Source organism: Leguminivora glycinivorella, chromosome 9 (genome assembly GCF_023078275.1).
Source record: "Leguminivora glycinivorella isolate SPB_JAAS2020 chromosome 9, LegGlyc_1.1, whole genome shotgun sequence".
Classification (NCBI taxonomy): Eukaryota; Metazoa; Arthropoda; class Insecta; order Lepidoptera; family Tortricidae; genus Leguminivora; species Leguminivora glycinivorella.
Genome location: NC_062979.1, coordinates 18,673,565 through 18,697,115, shown reverse-complemented (window position 1 = coordinate 18,697,115; position 23,551 = coordinate 18,673,565). Strand labels below are relative to the sequence as shown.

Below are 23,551 nucleotides of genomic sequence, written 5' to 3'. Positions count from 1 at the left end.
TTGATCGACCTACATCAGCGGTAAACCAACGTGTGCATGCCTCAATGTCTAAGTGTGTGACATTTCGCTTCAACTGCGCCCTAAGGGTGAGCGGTGCCAAAGGTCAGGACTAAGCTATGATTCTATATCATCAAGCAACATTGCTTGTTGAAGCTGAATTTTTGACGGCTATTTGAAAAAGTCAACTGTAGTCAGCAAAATAAAAAAAAAGTGGAGTGGAGTCTAGGTAGATTTGAAGTATTTGTAGAAGTCGACGGATATGGCTTCAATTGTGGTGTGGTGTTGCAATTTCGTTCTCTTTCAACCCCTTAATTGCCAAGAGTGGCACTGAAGCTTGAGATGTTTAATGCGCTCTGCCTACCCCATTTAGGAGTCTAGTATGAAATACTAGGTAAGAATTACAGCATTAACCGAAAACAACAACTAATAATCGCTGAAAGCACAGAAATAAGTAGAAGAGTAAAACAAAATAGTACATTACTACAGAGGCCGGGACAAATGCTCCGGGACCCCATTTCCCGCCGAGGTATGTATAGTGCTTTTCTCAAACATGGTATGAAATAAATAAAGTCTGCTGAAAATAGTAACTTTGGATGGCTGTATTTCCTAAATGGTGCGTCGTAGCGCAAAAATAATCGAATTTTCGTTCCCCTTTAATACCCCGTATACGCCTATAAAAAAAAAATTAAAAAAAAAACGAAAAAAATTTTTTTTTGTATGAAAACGCACCCAAAATCAAATATTGTCTAGGGCCCGTACCAGTTGCAGTCGGCACGTCTATAAAGCCCCTTATAGTTTTTTTTTTAATTGGCTAAATACCTGGATGTTATGTCACAATTATCTGTGTTTGGAAATTAAAAAAGAAGACTTTGCCGGCCTTGGCCTGCAAGGTTTGTATGAAATTCCATTATCTATCAATCGTCCTAGCCGCACCTGCAACGTCATATATCGCTGCCAATTATAAGGCACATAACATCAATATTTCATACTATGTTTGAGAAAATTTAATTAATTTATACAAAACTACCCCATGTTCTAACGACTTTCTTACTTTCCACTAATGGCCCAAATAGGCCAATTAGGCCGAAATAGGGTCATTGTCGGGCCAGCGGTCAAGGCGGTGCTAGTTAGCATATTGGATTCCGGACGGCTAGATTATAGTGAAAAGCTTTATGACTTTAGATAATCAAGGGGGATTATTCCCATAAATAGCGGTTAGCGAACAGCGAGTCGGCATGGACAGTCGCCATTAAATATATCCGAGTTGTTTAAGTGTCCAAAAAAATCTTAAAACGCACTCAAGCTTGACTAAAGAGGTGTGTTCGAGAGAGCCGTAGCCCTCGCCGCCTCTATATTTAATGGCGATTGGATAAATTTATATACAAAATGATACAAAGAAGAACAACTAAAATAACTTTAGAGTTGTAAAGGACTCTAGATATCACAACTAAGGATAACAAATATACTTAATCTACCTTTTTTTTTCTTAGAGATGTATATGGTCTCCAAGAGTCAGAAAGCACAAACAAGGACCGAAATAAAATAAACAAACAAGGACCGAACAAAGTGCCTCAATGTATTCTTACTCAAAATTAAAGTCGCAAGAAGATATAGTATAGTGTAGCCCCTATTAGCTGAAACAGACCGGTCTTCACAAACATTGTCTGACATTGGCTCTGCCAACCAGCAACTGATCTGTCCATTGTGCATGGAGCCCGAGCCACCAAAAATTATTTTCCTCAAGTCCCAAATTCCGGACACAGTCCAACAACACGTGGCACTCATCATAGAAACTTGTTGATAGGAATGTGCCCAGACCGGGCTCGGAAAGCTGAGACTTTTCCCACTCTCACATTACCGTCTTTTCAAATATCAAGTATTTATTTCGCTTTAAAATGTGGTACAGGAGATGTTCAAATATATTGTAGTCAAACACATTCCACCAGAAACTGGCATACAAAATTATTATAGAACCTAAATAAGAAAAAGCATGCAATGGTACTCTAAGTACATAAATCCAAAATAAGGTTAATCATATTTAACGTATTACTAAAATGTCCAAATTACAATTATATTGCTACTAAAAAAAACAACTACAATACCAATGGGTAGCTAATTAATAAATACCTATATCATAAAATGTCAAGTTTGTCTATAATAATCAAAATATTCTTCCACCAAGTAAAAACATTGTTGAATAAGCCAGTTCTTAAGTTTTCGCTTAAATAAACTAATAGGTAAATCTTTAATGTCATCAGGAATGCGATTAAAAATGTCAATGGATTTACAATATGCATTATTGCTGTATAATTGTGTCATCCGCCCAGGGCCGGCGAGACAAATTTCAAACCTGTGTTCAACGTACTAGAACGACACTGATAGCGGCTGCATTTACTGTAGAATGGAAAGTGCATATTAAACTCGTAAACTGCATTACTGCACCCTTATAAAACGGATACGATTCTAGATAAAACCGGTGCAGCGAACATCGTAAACATTTACAGCTAATCCACTTCAGCGCTCCAACGTTTAATGACTCTCATAAATGATTATAACTAGAGATCGTTATCAAGGTGCACTTTTCGTGGCAAACGGTACGGTTGGCAAAAAAAACAAATACTTACATTTAAATATTCACTTTGTTCTTACTACAAAATAAATACTTACCTTCTTAGGATTACACCTCTACGGTACAAAGCCTTTTCCGATGAACTATATATTTTTAAAACAATATAGGTACGTAAATGACATTAATTATGTCATAAATAGTACATTACATCAGAGGCCGGGAAAATGAGGATTTCCGGCCAAGTGGGTATATACGGCCGAGCGAGCGTGCGAGCGAGTACACAACTATATAATGTTTTAAATACTTGTGTATTTGTTTTTTTGCCAACCATACTCTGCCACCAATACAGCACGCTGATAACGATCTTTAATTATAACCTAGAGTTTAAGCTGTAAAAGGAGAGCTGCTTCAAAGGTAAGCTGACATGTTTCGAAATAGCTTGTTTTGATTAACCTATTCAGTAGCAACTAACAAAATTATTTGAACTTTAACCGGACAACCCCATCGATTGAATTCGTAACTGTCAGTAAAAAGGTAGCATCTATAAGCCACCTTCTAAAAACGAATCAAACCTCATTCAACCATAACCTAACCACAAAATTAAAATATTGAAAAAACCTCCGACCGCGGCATAGTGGACCGATTTTCATGAAACATGGCTAATACTACCGACTAATTCAGCTTTCAAACAAAAAAAACTAAATCTAACTCGGTTCATCCGATCGGGAGCTACGATGCCACAGACATGTACAAACAGGCAGACAGATAGAAGCAACTAAAGCTTATATTTCCGCAAGATTGTAAAACTAAACAAGCTGTACCGTGTAGAAATTGTCTTCTCTTCGGAACACAGGAACAAATCCTAAACAAATTGCTTTGTTTGTGCAAAATGAGTTAATCGGTATTATTAATTGTATTTAAGAGCATTTTCAGAATTTGGGACCCCCCCCCCCCCCTAATTAGCGTAATTTGTTCACAAAAATTAACTCACTGTCAGTTTTGTGACGATAATTAAACATGAAATTTCTATAAAAATATAAACTTTAAGCGATAATCTACATTCAAAATGTGAAAAAAGTAAATTTTTAGACAGATTTTATGCTTAATTGTCGTCACAAAACTGACAGCAAGTTAATTTTTGTTAATAACTTACGGTAATTGGGGTGTCCCAAATTTTGAAAATGCCCATAAATAACAACAATCCGTACTAGGCTATGAAGTATGAATGTCAACTGTGTGTGTGTGTGTGTGTTACACTGGCACGCCACACTCACAATATTGCCAATTCATCCTTTACGACCTGTGTTATGGCGACATTATCCATATGACGTCCGTTATTGGCCGTTACTGTTCATATTAACTACGTACGACTCGTAAAACATGTAAACGCTGACGGAGATTAGGGTATAAAGGTTATGGGAAAGTTGATCGGTTTTGATAGTGTTTTATTTGTTTAGTAAAGTTTATTTTAGTCTGGCGTTGTCATATTAAAAGTTCGAGAAATCTCAGAAGCAGTTCTTTGTTTATTTTGAATGCGTGTAAAACATATTTATTTATTAAAGTCCCTCAAATATGACAAAGCGTTTAACTCTATCCATACATTAACATACATATGAGTTTGTTAAAAGAAGGTGCATCACGCTAACTCAATGCGACTGACGACTTCGGCGACACCACGGCGACACTATACAAAACTAGCGAGCCAAGCGTGCAGTCTATGTGACCAATCGCGCGTTTGATGCTAACTCATTAACCAATCGCGCGCTTGATGTTAACTCATCAACCAATCGCGCGCTTGGTGTTGACTCATCAACCAATCGCGTTATAGCGTTTCATCAAGGCGCGTCAGACGAGAATGTTTTGGGGCTTGGGATAAAAGGCTTATTGTTATTCATAAAAAAGTTAATGAACTGATTAGTTAAAAAAGTGTTTTATTCCTTTCTGTCATGTTGACTTATGTATTTGTGAGAAAGGGACAAAAAGTTTTTTTTTAACTAATTATGTAGTAACTTTTTTATGAATAAGAGGGTTACTAAATGCAAACTCACAGTGATATAGGCTCCAACGCTGTGATACTTGTCGGTGATGTTGATCGGGTTCTCGATGTTGATGTCGGTGCTGAGGTTGGCTGGCCACGTGTCTGGCACCACTGCGTCTTTCTCGCCTAGGCTCCAGTATACCTGGGGAAACAAAAAAGAAACATAAATACGCTAATCAATGGGACAAACTCACACGATTTTTATGCTGGAACACTTGGCCGCGCTGGGGCTCAATTCGGCATGGCGAATTTGACGTTTCACGTTGACTCTCAAATGATAGTGGATTGGATCACGGGTTGTCGAATACGTGCAGCTGTCATCTGGATTGGTACTAGGTTGGGACTAGAGCTCAGGCAATGTACCGGATAAATTTTTTGTAACATTTATTTTTGATGGAGTATTTTTTAAGTTTTGAGTATTTTAAAAGAACGGACTTCTATCGTTGAAATAAATAACATATGACATTTTTATCACCTCGTATCTCCATTTTCACTGTTACTTGAAGTAAAATGTTTTTTTGCTAATAGACGGTCGTCATCGTGCCAGCTACACCAAAAAATATTAAAAAAAAATATTGCTTAAAAATATGTTAGTTGATTAATCTCTTTGACTCAAAACTTCGCGATACGTCCGAGCCTTTCTAACAAAAAGATAAAATATTCACAAATAACACCTATTTGTAGAAATCCTAAGCACGGCAAACGATTAAATTCCCTTTTTTGGGTCAAACTTGTAATACTGGCAATACTTTTGGTACACACTTTTGGTCTGCATTTTGCTAACGTGTCACGACTCTAGTATTGATTCTACTTTGATTTTACTCTTGTGTCAAAGTGACAGAATGAGATTGCAATTCGAATCATCATATCATTACAAAGATATGAATTGCGTAATTTTACACGAATTTAATCTCTCATGGCCTGACAATACGAACCAAGGCATGCGTTCTCCTGAATGGCACAGTATATAGACTTTTTTGTCGATGGGTATGGCCGCCATGTTTGGTTTATGACACTTAGACGGGGATTTTGTCGTACCAAAGAGTAAATTGCAAGTTTTTTTCGGCACAACTTGGTTCCTCTACTCGTCGCAAGATGGCGTTGGCATTATTAAAATAAACAAGAATGACGTGCATTTGCGTCGGTGTAGACCCATCATGAAAACGTAGATATGATAATTTTATATTTAAAAAAAAGCTAACGTGACATAAATTTGACAAATGTCTAAAAGAAATATAGTATCTTCTGTGTAATATCTTCTTCCGTGCACGTGTGATTTATTGTTTAGTCAATTTAAATATCACTCTAAGTAAGAACTGTTAGACAAAACACGTAGCATAATTGTATATTTCAATATATCACAGCCATACATTTTTATATTCTTTCAGGTGATTCAGCTTACCCACAGAGGCAAACACTACTGATGGATGCACTGACTTTTGGATGCACCTGTAGGATCTCCAGAAGCTCGTTATACCGCTTTACAAGTTCGAGCCCGCAACTGTATAGAGCGGTGTTTTGGGCGACTAAAAATCAGTTGGCAGTGTTTGTCGTCAATGGAGAAACTGCACTACAAGCCAGCAGCGGCAGCTAAGATCGTTAAAACGTGTTGTGTGCTTGACAATATAGCTAACAAAGCGAATTGTGAACTGCCTCCGCTGAACCGACACGAAGAACAGGAGCAGCAGCAGGAGCAGAGATTAGCGGCGGAGTTTGACGCCCGTCAGCAGAATGCTGATATTTATTTGGCAATGGCTCCTGACAGGTGTTGGCTAAACAAAGAGCTGCAGCTGGGTCGCGCTGCTCGTCAAGCGCTTGTCCGGCAGTTAGCAAATTATGTAAGTAGTTATGGTAGGTCTATTTCAGTTTATAGTTAAGGTGAGCCAAAAAAGCTATATTTTAAGTTCACATCTTAACCATTAGTATAATTATCATTAATTTCATTACAGAACCCATTTTTTCCTAACTTTTGTGTCGTCATGGGAGTGTCGTAAATTAGGTTTCGGGGCTGCTGATTTCAAAATTAATGTTCAATTTGGAATCTGACATTTGACACAAATTCGTCATGGGTATTGCTATATTATATTAGTATAATCAAGAACCATTTAATACTGGACTGACATAGCCCATACAAAAAAGCGTACCCCTGAAAAAAGCTCAATTTTTGGTTCAAAACTAGATGGCATTGTTTTGCAACCCGGGAGTTGAAAAAAACATAATTTCACCTATATTTTTACTTGTTTTTAGGGTTCCGTAGTCAACTAGGAACCCTTATAGTTTCGCCATGTCTTTCTGTCCGTCCGTTCGTCCGTCCGCGGATAATCTTAGTAACCGTTAGCACTAGAAAGCTGAAATTTGGTACCAATATGTATATCAATCACGCCAGCAAAGTGCAAAAATAAAAATTGGAAAAAAATATTTTATTAGTTTGCCCCCCTACATGTAAAGTGGGGTTTGATATTTTTTTTCATTCCAACCCTAACGTGTGATATATTGTTGGGCAGGTATTTAAAAATGAATAAGGGTTTACTAAGATCATTTTTTGATAATGTTAATATTTTCGGAAATAATCGCTCCTAAAGGAAAAAAATGTGCGTCCCCTCTAACTTTTGAACCATAAGTTTAAAAAATATGAAAAAAATCACAAAAGTAGAACTTTATAAGGACTTTCTAGGAAAATTATTTTGAACTTGATAGGTTCAGTATTTTTTGAGAAAAATACGGAAAACTACGGAACCCTACACTGAGCGTGGCCCGACACGCTCTTGGCCGGTTTTTCCATTTAAATCCTTCCGACATCCGATATCGGATCGGATAAAAACGGACTAAGACAATAGATACTGTATCCCATCAAAAACAAAACTTGTAAAAACACCAAGTCTTCGCAACTCAGTTTGTTCGCGCCCTTTTCATTCATTATCATTCATATCGTCCATCCCGTTCGCTCTTCCTTATGATAGGTTCAACCTCATTTTTATTTGTCGTGCCACCCGCCTTTTTGCCGACCTTCTTAAAAAATATAAGAAAATACTTACGTCAATCTGCTAAACTAAAAGACATTCGATGTCAATGTGAAAAAATATCCGCAACGACGAATAAAGTTATAATTATTAATTAAATCCCCGAACCTCCCGTAGTCTTCAACTTATTGTCCCCCGACATCGTACAGGTTTCATGTCAAATTCGTTCACCATCCAGGCAATCCGGCTGTGGAATGATCTTCCTCTCACCATTAGGCAGGCTCGGAACAAATTCGCCTTCAAGCGCATGCTGCGTAAGTATCTGTTTGATAAGGTTCGATAGTCACCCTTAGTTGGGGAGTTTATTGAAAAACCTTAAATTTTTTGACCAAAGCATGAAACTTGGCACAGTTGTTCCTTATATCAAAATAAGCCGATTAAGATCGGGAGCCTTCGGGAGCCTCCCCCTGGGGCCCGGGAGGGGGTCAAAGTACCGCTTCACCCGGCTTGGTTTGAAAAATTCTAACTTACCCCGTTTAGTTAATAGGTCATGTTTGGTATCGTTTTCGAGTAAATCAATAACGTAGAATTCGTTTTCAGTACTAAAATTATCATTTAATGGTAAATAAAATAAAAAAAAATTAAAAAATTTGAAATTTTCATCCATGATTTACAAATTCAAGTCATCATAAATGACAAACTGTTTGCTTTTTCTATAAATAAAAAATATGACATGATAGCCTATTAAATAGGCTATCATGTCATATTTTTTATAAACGATAAAAGTTATATTTTTTATAATCTATATTAAATTTTAATATAGATTATAAAAAATATAACTTTTATCCACCTTTACTAACGTTAAGTTCCACAAAAAAATTACTTTAAGACGCGCGGCGTCGGTACGCTGCGAGCGTAATTTTAAAATGCCTTTATTTTAGAAACTCTATTAGACCCCGTTTAGTTATTAGGTCATGTTTGATATCGTTTTAGAGTAAATCAATAACGTATAATTCATTTTTGGTACTAAAATTATAATTTAATGGTAAGTAAAATTAAAAAAAATTTAAAAATTTGAAATTTTCATCCATGATTTACAAATTCAAGTCATCATAAATGACAAACTGTTTGCTTTTTCTATAAATAAAAAATATGATAAGAAATCCTATTTAATATAGATTATAAAAAATATAACTTTTATTCACCTTCACAAACGTTAAGTTCCACTAAAAAATTACTTTAAGACGCGCGGCGTCGGGACGCCGCGAGCGTAATTTTAAAATACCTCTATTTTAAAAACTCTATTAGACCCGGTTTAGCTATTAGGTCATGTTTGATATAGTTTTCGAGTAAATCAATAACAAAGAATTTATTTTTGGTACTACAATTATAATTTAATTGTAAATAAATTAAAAAAAATCATCTATAATTTGCAAATTCAAGTCAACAAAAATGTCAACCGTTTGCTTTTTCTCTTATGTCACCAAACACCCAGACAAGTTTGGTGGAAACTTCCTTCACGAACTGCTTGGTATCTGATGACCATGGTCCAAATGTTTCAAATGCAATTGCCGCAAATATGTAGTTGTTTTTTAAAATGCATATTTGCACGTTTAAACTGGGCGTTTTGCAGCAGCAGTCTCTGGTTTCTGGGCCGAGCGTTAGACGTTGGACGGAGCCAAGGTATCCACACAGGTCACGCCCCACGCCAAGGGTCGTCCCAGAAACCAAGGCAAAAGCAAGCAACCATCAGGCCGCTCTCCGTCTGCTGCTGACAAGCCGACAGGTTCGAGGGTTGTCGGCATGTTCGCTGTGCCGAGAGCCTTGCGGATTAAATCGTTAAGTGCAGTGTGTCACAAAATTCGGCCAGCAATAGACTGACAGTGGAGTCCGTGGTGTCCTAATGCGTCGGCAGCAAGGGTGTGGTTGGCATGTCTTTAGCCCCAGTCTTAGACAAATGGCAGTATATGATGAAGTAAGGCAGCCTCGGAAGGAGGTATGTTCTCCAAGTGTCGATCTTTTCTAGTAAAGAGGTTCTTCCGGCACTCATTCACTGTTGCGTAAGGACCCTTGATCTGAAACAATATGTGCATTGTCATTTTATTTAAACAGATTCTGCAACTATCAAATTACAACATTTTGGTGGATCACCTTCACTATTACACACTTACCTATCATACAAAATAATTACAAACTTTAGTAGAATCTGATTAGCCTATCTATGATATTGCTCCATCTCGTAATAGTTTGAAGCCTTGGGTGGCCATGTTTCTCCCTTGTTGATCGTTTCAAGCTGCGTTTATCGTACCTATCCCATACTATGTCTAATCTAGAAACGTTTTCTTTTGGCTTTGAAGCTTAGCCAGGCCACTCAAGGTGTCAAACTATTACAAGATGGAGCAATATCAGAGGCAAATCAGATTCTACTAAAGTTTGTAATAATTTTCTATGATACGTAACGTAAGTGGGTAATACTGAAGGTTACGTGATCCACCAAAAAGTTGTAATTTGATAGTTGTAGACTCTAAAATGATAATGCACATATTGTTTCAGACCAAGTCGTTGCGCAACGGTGAATGAGTGGTCAAAGTACCTACCTCTTTAGGTACCAAAAAAGATCGACAATTGGAGAACATACCTCCTTCAGAGGCTGCCTTGGATCAGCATATACTGCGCACAGTGTACCAGGGGCCCATTTCTCGAAGCTACAAGTTACAGTTTTCAACTGGTTGTCAATGTCTAATATGACAAGTTGGAAAGAGACTTCCGCTTGTAACTTGTAACTTTCAGTTTTGAGAAATGGGACTCAGGGCGTTCTTGTTTGGAGTCAGGCGTTGGCGTTGGTGCCACACCAAAATTTGCCAAGTCCGTCTTCTTGGGGATGGAAGGAAGAAGGAGACGAATGGGTACCACACTGGTCAGACAACACTGAAGTGGCCAGTATATGCTTAGAAGTTACAAGATATAAATGTAAATCAGGTTGCAAAAACCGATGCAACTGCATAAAGAGGGTAGAGCCTTTTTTATGCAGTTCCATATGTACCCAGCTATGTTTTTGTGAAGGGAATGTATAGTATGAGTATGAGTAATCTGTCAATTAGGACACCACAAACTAAACTATAAGTGCAAACTTTTCAGTGTTGGATACTCTATGGCAGTTCCGACTCAATTATAATAAGCTCATTATAATTGACTTTAGTTAACTATAATAATTTCAAAAATAGAACTTCATACAATTTCTATACTAATTTGCGATACCTGGCAAATTTTCCTGCATCTGAAACACATTTTTTTTATCTATCGCGTTATCGGCCAATCAGAGACGGTTATTACAAACAATTGGTTGCTAGGTAATTCGATGTTGATACAACGGTGAACGACTCTATTGACATTAATTTTAACTTGCATGAATGGTGATATTTCCGTCCATTGATGATGAAGATGATGACTCGTAGAAAAAGTATTGTATACAATAGTGATATAATTAAGCTTTTCACTCTCGTACCGTACTACACATGGTACTCGACTGAAAAGTTTTGTATTATATCACGATTGTATAAAATACTATTATATAAATTTCTTTCAGGATTCACTACAATGAATAAATAACAAGTACAGTCGGTCTTTAGATCGTGTGGTCCGACCCGAGTGTTGCCGTTGTCGACACGTCAATAATAATGAATCTTTTTCTATTTATGCATTAACACACCTCTGACACTGGCGATCAAATATATGAAAGAGGCGCGTTCCCCGCAGACAGTCTAAGCTCGCGTAGGTGAACGCGTACTATCCTTTGTGAATAGGCTTTAGAAAAAGCAAACAGTTTGACATTAATGATGACTTGAATTTGTAAATCGTAGATGAAAATTTCAAACTTTAAATTTTTTTTTATTTTATTTACCATTAAATCATAATTTTAGTACCAAAACTAAATTCTACGTTATTAATTTACTCGAAAACGGTACTAAATATGACCTAATAGCTAAACGGGTTCTAATAGAGTTTTTTAAAATAAAGGTATTTTAAAATTACGCTCGCGGCGTCCCGACGCCGCGCGGCTTAAAGTTTTTTTTATGAAACTTAACGTTAGTAAAGGTGGGTAAAAGTTATATTATTCATAATCTATATTAAATAGGCTTTCATATCATATTTTTTATTTGTAGAAAAAGCAAACAGTTTGACATTTATGATGACTTGAATTTGTAAATCGTAGATGAAAATTTCTAACTTTAAATTTTTTTTTATTTTATTTACCATTAAATCATAATTTTAGTACCAAAAATGAATTCTACGTTATTGATTTACTCGAAAACGATACCAAACATGACCTATGAACTAAACGGGCTATGTTAGAATTTTTCAAAGCAAGCCGGGTGAAGCGGTACCTTGACCCCCCCTCACGAGCCCCAGGGGGGAGGCTCCCGAAGGCTCCCGATCTTAATCGGCTTATTTTGATATAAGGAACAACTGTGCCAAGTTTCATGCTTTGGTCAAGAAAAAGAAGGTTTGGCCTCTTTTTGTCGATAAACGTCCCCACTACCTCAATGATCTTTCACAATGGGTATATTTTATATTATATTTATGTATTGTATATTTATATACCTATTTATGTATAATATTAGGTCTGTATATATTTAAATGTAGCATATAAGGATATTGTTTGTATCTTAAATTCTTTTCCATTACACGCTAACTATACTAGGACCCTGCACCTACTTAATCTTTCGGTTTAGCCCATGGTTGACTGGTAGAGAATGCCATCTGGCATTAAGTCCGCCATTTGTACTTTTTTATATTGTGCAATAAAGTTTAAATAAATAAATAAATAAATAAATAAATAACGATTCGCGAGTGTACACAAGAAAGAGTGAACCAAGTAAATATTCGAAAGGGTGGCCGCCCGCTGAACTGTCGAGAAAACAACAGCAGTAAGTTCGGCACGCATCAATTACCATAATTTTATTATTCCGTTTTATTTTATTTTATATTACAATAGTTCGTCAGGAACTACGTAATCGCTGGTCCTTCAACACAGTTCTTCTGGCGTAAAAAAGAGTTGAGATCCCTGTAATACCAAGTCGGTTAATTTATTCAGTCCCTAATACTTAAAGGACCTTCTGCCATAAATTATTACGTAGTTTACTAATAGCTATACTTTCGTATTTTGAATTTCTCATGATGCGTCGAATAGCATTCAAATGTATAAGATGAAAACTCGACTCGACGCCGCTCGATTCCGCATATGTGGAAGCCAGGCTTTATGGAAAAAGTAGGTTTTTGTGACAACTACCAATAAGATTTTGCCAGGGAGACTAGAGATAAGGAGGAAAGTCTGTCGAAGTAGAACAGTCGCAAAAATGACCGGCTGAGCCTTTATGATTGCAGTTACAAATATCTCCGCTTGGAGCGCATGTCTCGCTCAATGATCAGCGATGTGAGATGACATTAGACGTTCTTTTCTCTAGGCTAATTTCGTCAGACTGAGCAAGTCAAGACATAGTCCCGTGGTAGTGCGCTGGCTTCGTACGCAGATGTTCTCGGGTTCAATTCTGACAGCGATCTTTCTGCTTTTTGTTTTTTTTTATACATTTATTTTCTTTTTGTGTATTTTATTTGTGTTTATTTATTGTTTTATTCATACAAATGTTAACTTAAGCCCTTTTACATTGTTTGCCCCATCTTAGGATTCTTCAGTAATGTTGTAAGTCTTGCAAATGAAATTTAAAAAAGTTGTAACAAAACAAAAAAATATTTTTGGACATTAAAAAAATAAAATAATTCAAGAAAAATATTAGTAGAAAAAAATAATAAAGGTCTCACCAGGATTTGAACCCGGGACCCCTTGCTCCGTAGGCGGGGTCACTCACTACCGAGAAGGCAAAGAGATTGTCAAACCCTTATGCACCTGCGATTGCAGCGCCACCTATCTTTTCTTTTATATGTGCACTTCTGATACTTAAAGAGGTTGCTCCTTTATTTCTATTCTTCATGGATTTTGCACATTCAAAAATCTTTAAATAATACTCAACTCGTTTCGGTCGCACTCGTACAAATATAGGATTGGTGCGAGCGAGACGGAGATTGATTGTCAACATGATATCTATCATAATCATAAACACTATTCGAAATGGCCTCATTTAAAATATAAATTTGAAATATATTGAAAGTAATATTACTAATCATTGACGTCACGCTCAAAATGAAAGCGATAGAAAATTTGACAGTATGGTACTCTTTTGGATGACTGTCATAATTCAAAATAAGAACGATGCCGATGGCTTGCGTTGTAAACAGGGACTGAAACATGACACGGGCCCCTAGCGTCATCTATATACTTTTACCTGTATCATTTGTAATGCCGTTGAACTACCGCGTGCGTATTTTTAGGGTTCCGTAGTCAACTAGGAACCCTTATAGTTTCGCCATGTCTGTCTGTCCGTCCGTCCGTCCGTCCGTCCGTCCGTCCGTCCGCGGATAATCTCAGTAACCGTTAGCACTAGAAAGCTAAAATTTGGTACCAATATGTATATCAATCACGCCAACAAAGTGCAAAAATAAAAAATGGAAAAAAAATGTTTTATTAGGGTACCCCCCCTACATGTAAAGTGGGGGCTGATATTTTTTTTCATTCCAACCCCAACGTGTGATATATTGTTGGATAGGTATTAAAAAATGAATAAGGGTTTACTAAGATCGCTTTTTGATAATATTAATATTTTCGTAAATAATCGCTCCTAAAGGAAAAAAATGTGCGCCCCCCCCCCCCCCTCTAACTTTTGAACCATATGTTTAAAAAATATGAAAAAAATGACAAAAGTAGAACTTTATAAATACTTTCTAGGAAAATTGTTTTGAACTTGATAGGTTCAGTAGTTTTTGAGAAAAATACAGAAAACTACGGAACCCTACACTGAGCGTGGCCCGACACGCTCTTGGCCGGTTTTTTTAACACGTTCACTGCGAAACAGGTCATTCTGACCCTGTTCTGGACTTCCCCCTGGTGCGGCGACAGAAATGCGCAACTTTACCCTGGTGCGAAGCCCATATCATTGTTATATTTTATTATTTTTATATAGTCAAGTATACGTTTATATTTATCATTTTACACTCTATTTGACAGCATATAAATTAATAAACAGGTCACATATGTCCTGTTCGCACCAGTCTTAGACTTTTGTTATTCAGTGCGGAACAGGGCCTTTAATGACCTGTTACGCACGACCTTGTATAGCACTGGAGCAAAGTGCAAAATGCATTAGTGTTGTTACCATATTATCAATCCACACGTTATTTTGTGGTGAAAAAATGTGTTTCGATTGTTTTAAATGAAATTCGTTAAATACAATATAACGCTTTTATACGCAAAACGCTTACAATTTTGCTAAATATTATTACGTAAAAATATATTGTAAAAAGTTCAAATTGCTTGATGCAAAATATTTACTAAAATTTCTAAAAATCGTTTTTTAAATAATGTTAAGAGCAAAGTTAAAAGTTTTGGTTGTATATAAAAATCTGGTTACATTAAAGGTAAAGAAAGTAAGAATTGGATCGATATATTAGTTCGTTTATTTTCCTCATCACTACTAAATCATCGACATTTTTACCTGTGCCCGTTCTGGCTGTGCGGCACAAGTCAATTTTGACCTGTTAATTAATTCGTCTATAAAATCTAAACGAACAGTCATCAACTTCGGCGAAGACAGTATTGTGTAGATTAGTTATTAGACTAAATATTGTTTCAATAAAATTTAATAAATGTGTATCTGGTAAAGGTATTTTAGGTAAAATATGAAACCCTCCTTACAAGCTGTAATTGACTTGTACCGCACAGAGAGAAAGCTCAATACAGGACTCTCATGGGTTGTAACGCACTGAGAGCGAGTTCACAAAATCCGGCTCCGCAGTGAACGTGTTAAATAACGACATTTTTATTCAAATGACACTCTTAGTGACATCTAGCGACATAGATTGACGGCTGCCAGCTGGGGTACGGTATTTAGTATGGACTCTGCTGGTCCTGTATTAAATGGTTCTTGGTATAATGTAAAATACCCCATAATGGACGGTGATACCATTATGGACAAATCCTTAAAAATAATAATTTGAAATTAGTTCCTAAAAATTGACGGCATTGTACCATAAACAAGAGTAATAGAGCTGCTTAATTTTGACGTTTCATTTAATTCGGTATTTCTGAAGGATTTGGCGGCTAGATAAAAGTCATCAGTTTACTGAAAAAAAATATTAGTAAAAATTCTCATTAAATAAGGTTGCTAAGAGAGTAGAGTTCATGTATAAATTAATAAAAAAAAAAATACTCGGTGTAAACTTGAATGAGTTTTACTTACTGTATTAACCATGAGATAAGGTATAAAACATACTAGTTTGTTACTCCAAAGATATAAATAAATTGTGTTATTTTGCGAGTGTCCATAACTGGACCCGGAAAACTGCGTACCTCCGTTCCGTGGACAAGGAACAATTTACAAAAACCAAAATTTACAAGAAACAATCCTATGTTAAAATAACCCAAACTAATTTTATTTGGGGTATATAAAATTGTCTCATTGAGTATTAGTTTGCTTTAAATTTAAATTTTTAAACTTATTTCACCGTTCATAATGGGGGATCCATTACTGGAGAACTGCCGTCCATGATTGGAGAAAAAGCACCTTGCTTTAATTTGTTAATTATGAAGAAACCAATAGGAGTATCTATTCTGCAATGCGCTGGAAATGTAAAAGAAAGATAAGACATTCAAGTTTTAACACGTTTAGCGGTAGAATTTTTACATGTTTCAGTGAAATATCGAAAATAGGCAAAATTTCATCTTAAACTGTCCATGATTGGGCCCGTTACCTTATAGTCGTTGGATAAGTTCGGTTCGGTACAAAACTTTTTTCTCTACACTTAAATAGGTTTGTAAAAAAGTTTTCGAATAAAAGTGACGTTATTCTAAAACAAATTTAAAAAAACCGGTCAAGTGCGAGTCGGAATCGCCCACCGAGGGTTCCGTACAAACTTTCAAACTCCCCAGTTAAAATAATCTCACGTTTTCACATACCTCTAACGACTTGACTAGAAGACAAAAGTATAGGTACTAATGAGCATTATTGTGTATAGCGCCATCTCTCGGTGAATTCGCTAACTAATTTGCGCGACCATATTAGTATGTTGGTTTTTCAGGGATTATTCTTTATAATGTTAACCGATTTAAACAATTTTTACTTTATTGGAAAGAATTTGATTTACGTAACAGCTCGTATTAATTTGAAGTACTATATACATCCGCAAAGGTGGGTAAATTAAAAGTAAAAATCTGAAAAGTTTTTTGTGAATTAAAACAAAGGTTTTCAAGATACAAACACGATTATATTTTTCCTGTAATATTTAGCATAAAACAAATGTTTCCTAAAATCTTCATAATTTTTCGTTGGTAAACTTCGGAGATAAGGGGGGGGGAACGGTATTTTTTTTTACATTTTCCTTCAAAATTCTTTTTTTTTCCACAACAAAAATTTAAAAAAAAATAGTTTATTTACGTTCAATTTGAGCTCTTTCTAACGATACCCCACTTGACCTAGTGACTTGAAATTTACAGTTTGCCTCCCTTTCATTTTGGCCATGTTCTACAATTAAAATTAATAAATTAAAAAAAATTATATGTTCTATTTGTAGAGGTTCACAATGTTCACAACTATTCCAAATTTCAAGTTGATAGCATTGGTAGTTCTCGAGATATTTAGGAATGTGACAGACGGACAGACAGACGGACAGAGTCGCACCATAAGGGTTCCTGTTGTACCTTTTTGGTACGGAACCCTAAAAATGATATTGCGCTACCTCTTTCTTAGTTTGCCCCTTCTATTCGGGCCCCGTAACGCCTAGGGTTCTGTTGCCTACGTATTGACTTATTGAGGTGGCGTTCTTTTGTGACATGTCGAAACCTGCGCTGTTCTGATGTTGGAATCCATGAAGAGTTGAGGGATTTTTTAGCAACTCAAGCATTTTCTCTTGTAAATTAACACTAATTAACTTGTAAATTTATTTTTTATGTTACAGTGATTCTTCATCGGACCAAGGCCGATTTGTCCAGGACCAATTTTCGGATCTCCTGGGTTTCCTGGAACAAGGACTAGTGATTGTTTCGAGGAGCTGTCATGGTGTTGGCTCTTGATATTTTATCGTGAAACGCAGGTATCCTTTCAATTGCTAGTTTTTCAATTCCACATTCGACGTTCAAATACAACTTTGCCCCCTTGTATAACAAATAACTATTACTGCCAAGTGCCAAGCCCTTTGCACACGCCAATGGTTGGAAACTTCTGATTTATTCGTGATCATTATTATTGCAGATTTAATGATGAAGGCGCGTCGGAACCCAAACGTCAAAAATCGCCGACGTTCACGGAAGCAGCTACAATGAGCGGAGAATCTGAGAGCCAGGTAATAAGTTTAACAAAATTGAAAATATCTGTGTATCTACAATGCCAACAACTCGTATTTCTAAATATCTCGAGAACTAGGTAATTTTGCTATCGATTTGAAATTTGGAACAGGTATGAACATTTTTAACTTCTAATGGCAAACTGTAAATCATGTCAAGCTACTACGTCAAGTGGGGTATCGTATGAAAAAGCTCAAATTGTACATATCAAAACTATTTTTAACCGCCGCCTCAAATCTGTCAAGGAAGGAAGGTTCTAGGGATGGTCAGAGGGCGCTGCGAGTCCTTGTATAGATTACTCATATGAGAGATAATTTCGACCTCAGCATCTGTGACCTGGGTGGCCGAGCGGAAATAGGCATCTGCCGCGATTGCAGGGTACGTTGGTTCGATTCCAGCCTCAGGCACTGGAGGCCTTGGTCACTTTTTCTTTCATATGTGTAATTTATTTCTGTTTTAAAAACTAATCAGATTTAAAATTCAATTTAACCACCCTTGCGGATTTTATCGAACAGATCGAACTACAAATGAATACGAGATTATACGTAAAAAAATCTCTTCTAAATAAAGATTAAACTATGCAAATGAGTTAACATTAAGAAATAATTATCCCTGAAAAACTAACATACTAAACAGGTCGCGCAAATTAGTTAGCGAATTCACCGATACCTATAGGTAATTATAGTCAAATCTTTAAAGTTATAGGTACACATATGAGATACATGAGATTATTTTAACTTTTGTAAGTTTGTACGGATACTACTCAGTGGGCCAGTCCGACTCGCACTTGACCGGTTTCTTTATGTTGTCGATTTCTCCGTTGTTACAGGACCGATTTCATTTTTTTTTGATTGAATGTATATATGTATACAGATTTGAGATTAGTCCTATTTTTATCAAAACCCAGTTCTGATGATGGGATCCTGGAGAAATCAAGGCAACTCCTCGAATCTTGAAGGCATACATGTGGTGATTTTTGTGTTTTTATAAGAACAGCATGCATATACGTACGGAACAGTGACATTTGGTGCAGTGGAACTGCTGATGATGGTCAGAACGGAACTCCTCAAGTCTGAAAGGCACACTCATAGTGACTTTGGTATTTTTATAAGAACAGCATGCATTTATGTTCAGAACAGTGGAACTCAGTGCAATGGAACTGATGATGATGGAAATGGATCAGAATGGAACTCCTCAAATCTGCACGGCACACTTACAATGAATTTGGTATTTATATGAGAATAGCTTTAATTTAAGTACATTCATAACAGTGACATTTGGTGCAGTGGAACTGCTGATGATGGTCATAAAGGAACTCCTCAAATCTGGACGACACACTTATAGTGACTTAATTTAGTATTATTATAAGAACAGTATGCATTTACGTTCAGAACAGTGGTCGCGTTAGAGCTCGCGGGTTCGAACCCCGGATCTCACTAATGAGGTTTTTGGAATTTATGTGCGAAATGTCATTTGATATTTGCCAGTAGCTTTTCGCTGAAGGACAGCATCGTGAGGAAACCGGGTAATCCTAATAAAGCCCTAATTACCCATCGGGTTGGAAGGTCAGATGGAAGTCGCTTTCGTTAAACTAGTGCCTACGCCAAATCTTGGGATTGATTGTCAAAGCAGACCCCAGGCTCCCAAAGACCATAACTTTAATTTATTCAGATATACATATATTGGTTTTTGTGTTATTATAAGAACAGCATGCGTTTACGTACGGTCGACTACAAAGAGATGTATACACTTTTTCAGCTTCTTGCATCGTAATAAGGTGAGAAATGGATACATCTCTTTGTAGTCGACCGTACCGAACAGTGACATTTAGTGCAGTGGAACTGCTGATGATGATCAGAACGGAACTACTCAAATTTGAACGAGACACTTATTATGACTTTGGTTTTAGGATTCCGTACCTCAAAAAGGAAAAACGGAACCCTCATAGGATCACTCGTGCGCCTGTCTGTCCGTCTGTCACAGCCTATTTTCTCCAAAATTACTTGAGTTTGGGGTTGGTGCAGTGGAACTGCTTATGATGATCAGAACGAAACTTCTCAAAGACGACACAAAAGGATCTTTGTTTGCTAAGCATATTGAGTTTTTAACTCAAATTTTGTCAAACTCGATTTCTTATAGGTAGTCGGATATTGGATTCATGACGAATTGAGGGAACTCCTTAAACCTTAACGGTAGGTATACGTTATTGATGTATTCATTTGTATTTCCATCAAATAACCAGACATTGAAAGCAGTTTTAAAAAATACACATTTCTACACAACATGGAACTTGACTGTACTTAAAATAAATTATTTAATACCATGCACGAAATAAAGCATCAGATAAATATAAGGAAAACATGGATAGAAGTTATTTTTAAATACAAATTCTATTTAATTCGTCAGGTAGAAATATATAAAGTAAATGAGTTGAACGTGACGTCACTCAATTCGATTTCATATTAGCAAAACGTTAAAATTCGTTTTGACAGTTCTTAAAGGGAAGCTGATTTGACTAGGAGGCAAGTAGCCTATTCAACATTCGTAAGTACCTTTCACCAGAACTCCAAAAGCGGCGGTTTTTTAGGGTTCCGTACCAAAAAGGTACAAAAGGAACCTTTATGGTGCCGTTCCGTCCGTCTTGTGTGTCCGTCCGTCTGTCACATAACTTAATATCTCGAGAACTACTTATATTACGGCTTTTTAACCGGAGCTACAGTCCGGTCTGGGAGAAAGCGAAAGCGCAACTTGGCATGTATTAAGTGCAAAATAGCAATAGAGTGCGATGAAAAAAATTTTCCCCCTCACTAGCTCGGAAACACGTGTTTTGTCCTAAAGCCAAATACCAGCGGGTAAAAACGCATTTTATCTACTAGTGGGTAAAGTAATTTGACCTTGAATAAAGTCAAATTAACTGCTTTAAAATTGATAAATGTAGGTGAATCTAGTAATAAAGATGATTTACCACCTGTGGAACTACTGGAAGCAGTGATAAACGCATTTTTTGCGTTGTAGTTTCCTCGCTATAGTGAGGGGAAAAGTTTTGTGTTACACTCGGGTGCAAATGTATTTTACTTCTCGTGTTTTAAAACACGCAAGTTTAGAGTTCTATTCTCGAACCACTCACTTCGCTCGTGGTTCAACTATAGAATCCTTTCACTTGCTCATTTTTCAATTCCACACTCGGCGTTAAAATACAACTTTGCCCCCTAGCATAACAAATAACTGTTAATTAATGTTCATTGACTAAATCACCATTATCACAGGAATGCGGAGTACCTAGCTACTACTAAAATGGAGAACCCGGACCTATTAGCGACATGGAACTGACCAGGACCGTCGTGGGCTCCTCATGTGCCACCCCCGGATACCTTTTCTGATTGTGGTGTTTACAGTACAGTAGTGTACATATTCATGAAAAAAAAATTGTAGGTACTTTTTTTACACTTTTAAAAAACGCACTCTGCATGGTTTTGGAGTTTCGACTTCGTGCTAGATAAAAACCCCCAGGCAAGAGCAAACAATTTTTTTTCCTAGCCTATATTTGTGACCCACTGCAAAGGCCTCTCTTTTCTTCCGCCACCCATCACGTTTTGCCGCCTGCTTCGGCTAGCCGCTGCAAAATACGTCGAGGTCATCTCGCCTCGTTTTTTTTGGTCTACCTCTGCCCCGACTAGTCGGGTGGTGTCCAGTTAGCAAACTATACACCCTGTTTCTATTTTAAATTATATGTGTTGTATTCTTTTCTTGTACAATAAAGTGTTTACTTACTTACTTTTTTGAATTCCGTTAACTTTAAGGGAAGGTTCTTTAGATTAAATACGATTAGTTTCTCAAAAAAGCTAGCGTCTTGACTGTTACGTTTACCGAGTTTGAAAAAATAATAGTTATTTGTTTTACAAGGGGGCAAAGTAGTTGTTTAACTGGACGTGCCAATATTGATACCTGAGCAAGGGAAAGATTTCAATATTGAACCGCGAGCGTAGCGAGTGGTTCAAAAAGTGGAATCTTGAGCGTTGCGAGGGTATCGAGGCACAAAGGTAAAAGGAACTTTGCCACCGACTATATATATAGAGCAGCGAAGTGGTCCAATGATAGCAACCTTCCCCTATAACTCTTTCATTAGATTTTTATAATATTAGGTAAAAGACATGGAGACAGCCAATTTTTGGCTTCACTTTTTAACGTGCTAATTCTATAGAGCCAGGTTTCTGGGCTCTCTGGTGATTCTGTGTTTTAAACACATCTTTAGAATAAAAGCTTTACCTTATGTCAAAAAAGTATTTTATTTGAATAAAGGTATTTTGAAGATACCTATTTTGCATTTTGTATTTCAAATACCTTTTTCTAAAACTATTTTGTATTTTTATTTGAAATAGGTAAAAAACCAAAGTATTTGCATTTTGTATTTAAATACCTTGCTGGAGAGCATCACTTTGTTTTTCTGTCAATGAAAAGAAGAATATAGTAACTATGTATGAAGTCCATGTAGAGGCACTGCGTTTCAATATTAAGTATCAGTGTGAGATAAGATTTTTCAAAATAATAGTCACGATATTTGTTTAATTTGATAGTCACGTGTATTTAAATTGTAGTAAGTATCTACATTAGTTCAGAGTTTATTGCTGGGTGTGGCCATACTGTAGATAGAGCTCTTTCTTGTACTGTGCCCTTAGGTTCCCCCTTTGTAATAATTGCAGTGGTTCTTCAAATCATACATGCGGTAAATAATGCGGTCGTGGCACGGAATATCTACTAGCTGAAGAAGAGTTACTGTCAAAGTAAAATGTGTAATCACAGTGCCTATACTGCTATCTCTCGACACAGGCTTAAAACTTTTGAACCACAGTTTTGAAAATTTGACCCATATTCTTAGCTTGATATGAGTTAAATACTAATATTGGCGCCATCTAGCCGAGCACCCCCCAAAGGTGTAAAGCCATCTAAGCCACCGTACCTTTTTCTTTATAGTTCTGAGTTTGGCCGTTTTCTTCCTATCTGTCTATACGGAGTTATATAATTGTCTTCCCCTGTTGTAAATAGCAATAGTAACAATAGTTGTGGAGTATACAGATGTATGCGACTAAATAAATGTACAAATGTGTTCTGTGACACAAACATTTAAGACATCAAATAAAGTTTAACGAAGCTTGTTCAGTTGTTTTATTGGGCATATTCTATTATATTTACGATCGAATGCAAAAGTATCTCCAAATGTGGTGTTACCATAGGTACAATATTTTGTGTTGTAGAATTAATTTGCCAGTGTAAAATACTAACGCAACAAAGAGTTTGCACATTTTTGTCTATATTTTTGTAGGTAAGTGCGTACTATACTTTGTCAAACAAGTGTGTCAGTAAACAAGAACAAAGAAAACTATATGCATCCTTTTCTTTAGGGTGCTATAAAAATACAACTGTATTTGTATATCGGCAGCAATATTGTGGGCATGGCAATCACATTGAATTTTAAGTGTAGCGAGGGATTTCGATAATAGTAGGTATTGAAATGTTAACGCCCAAGATGTAAATTA

At 36.5% G+C, this 23,551-nt stretch overlaps 1 protein-coding gene across 1 annotated transcript in view; it reads right to left on the bottom strand.

Moving 5' to 3' along the window:
- Positions 1-23,551, bottom strand: part of LOC125229757 (5'-3' exonuclease PLD3-like) — a 127,403-nt gene that overhangs the window by 5,761 nt on the left and 98,091 nt on the right. The window contains exon 8 of the mRNA XM_048134692.1: positions 4,618-4,749. Coding sequence (XP_047990649.1) covers positions 4,618-4,749 — 132 coding nt within the window. The remainder of the gene's footprint in view (positions 1-4,617; positions 4,750-23,551) is intronic.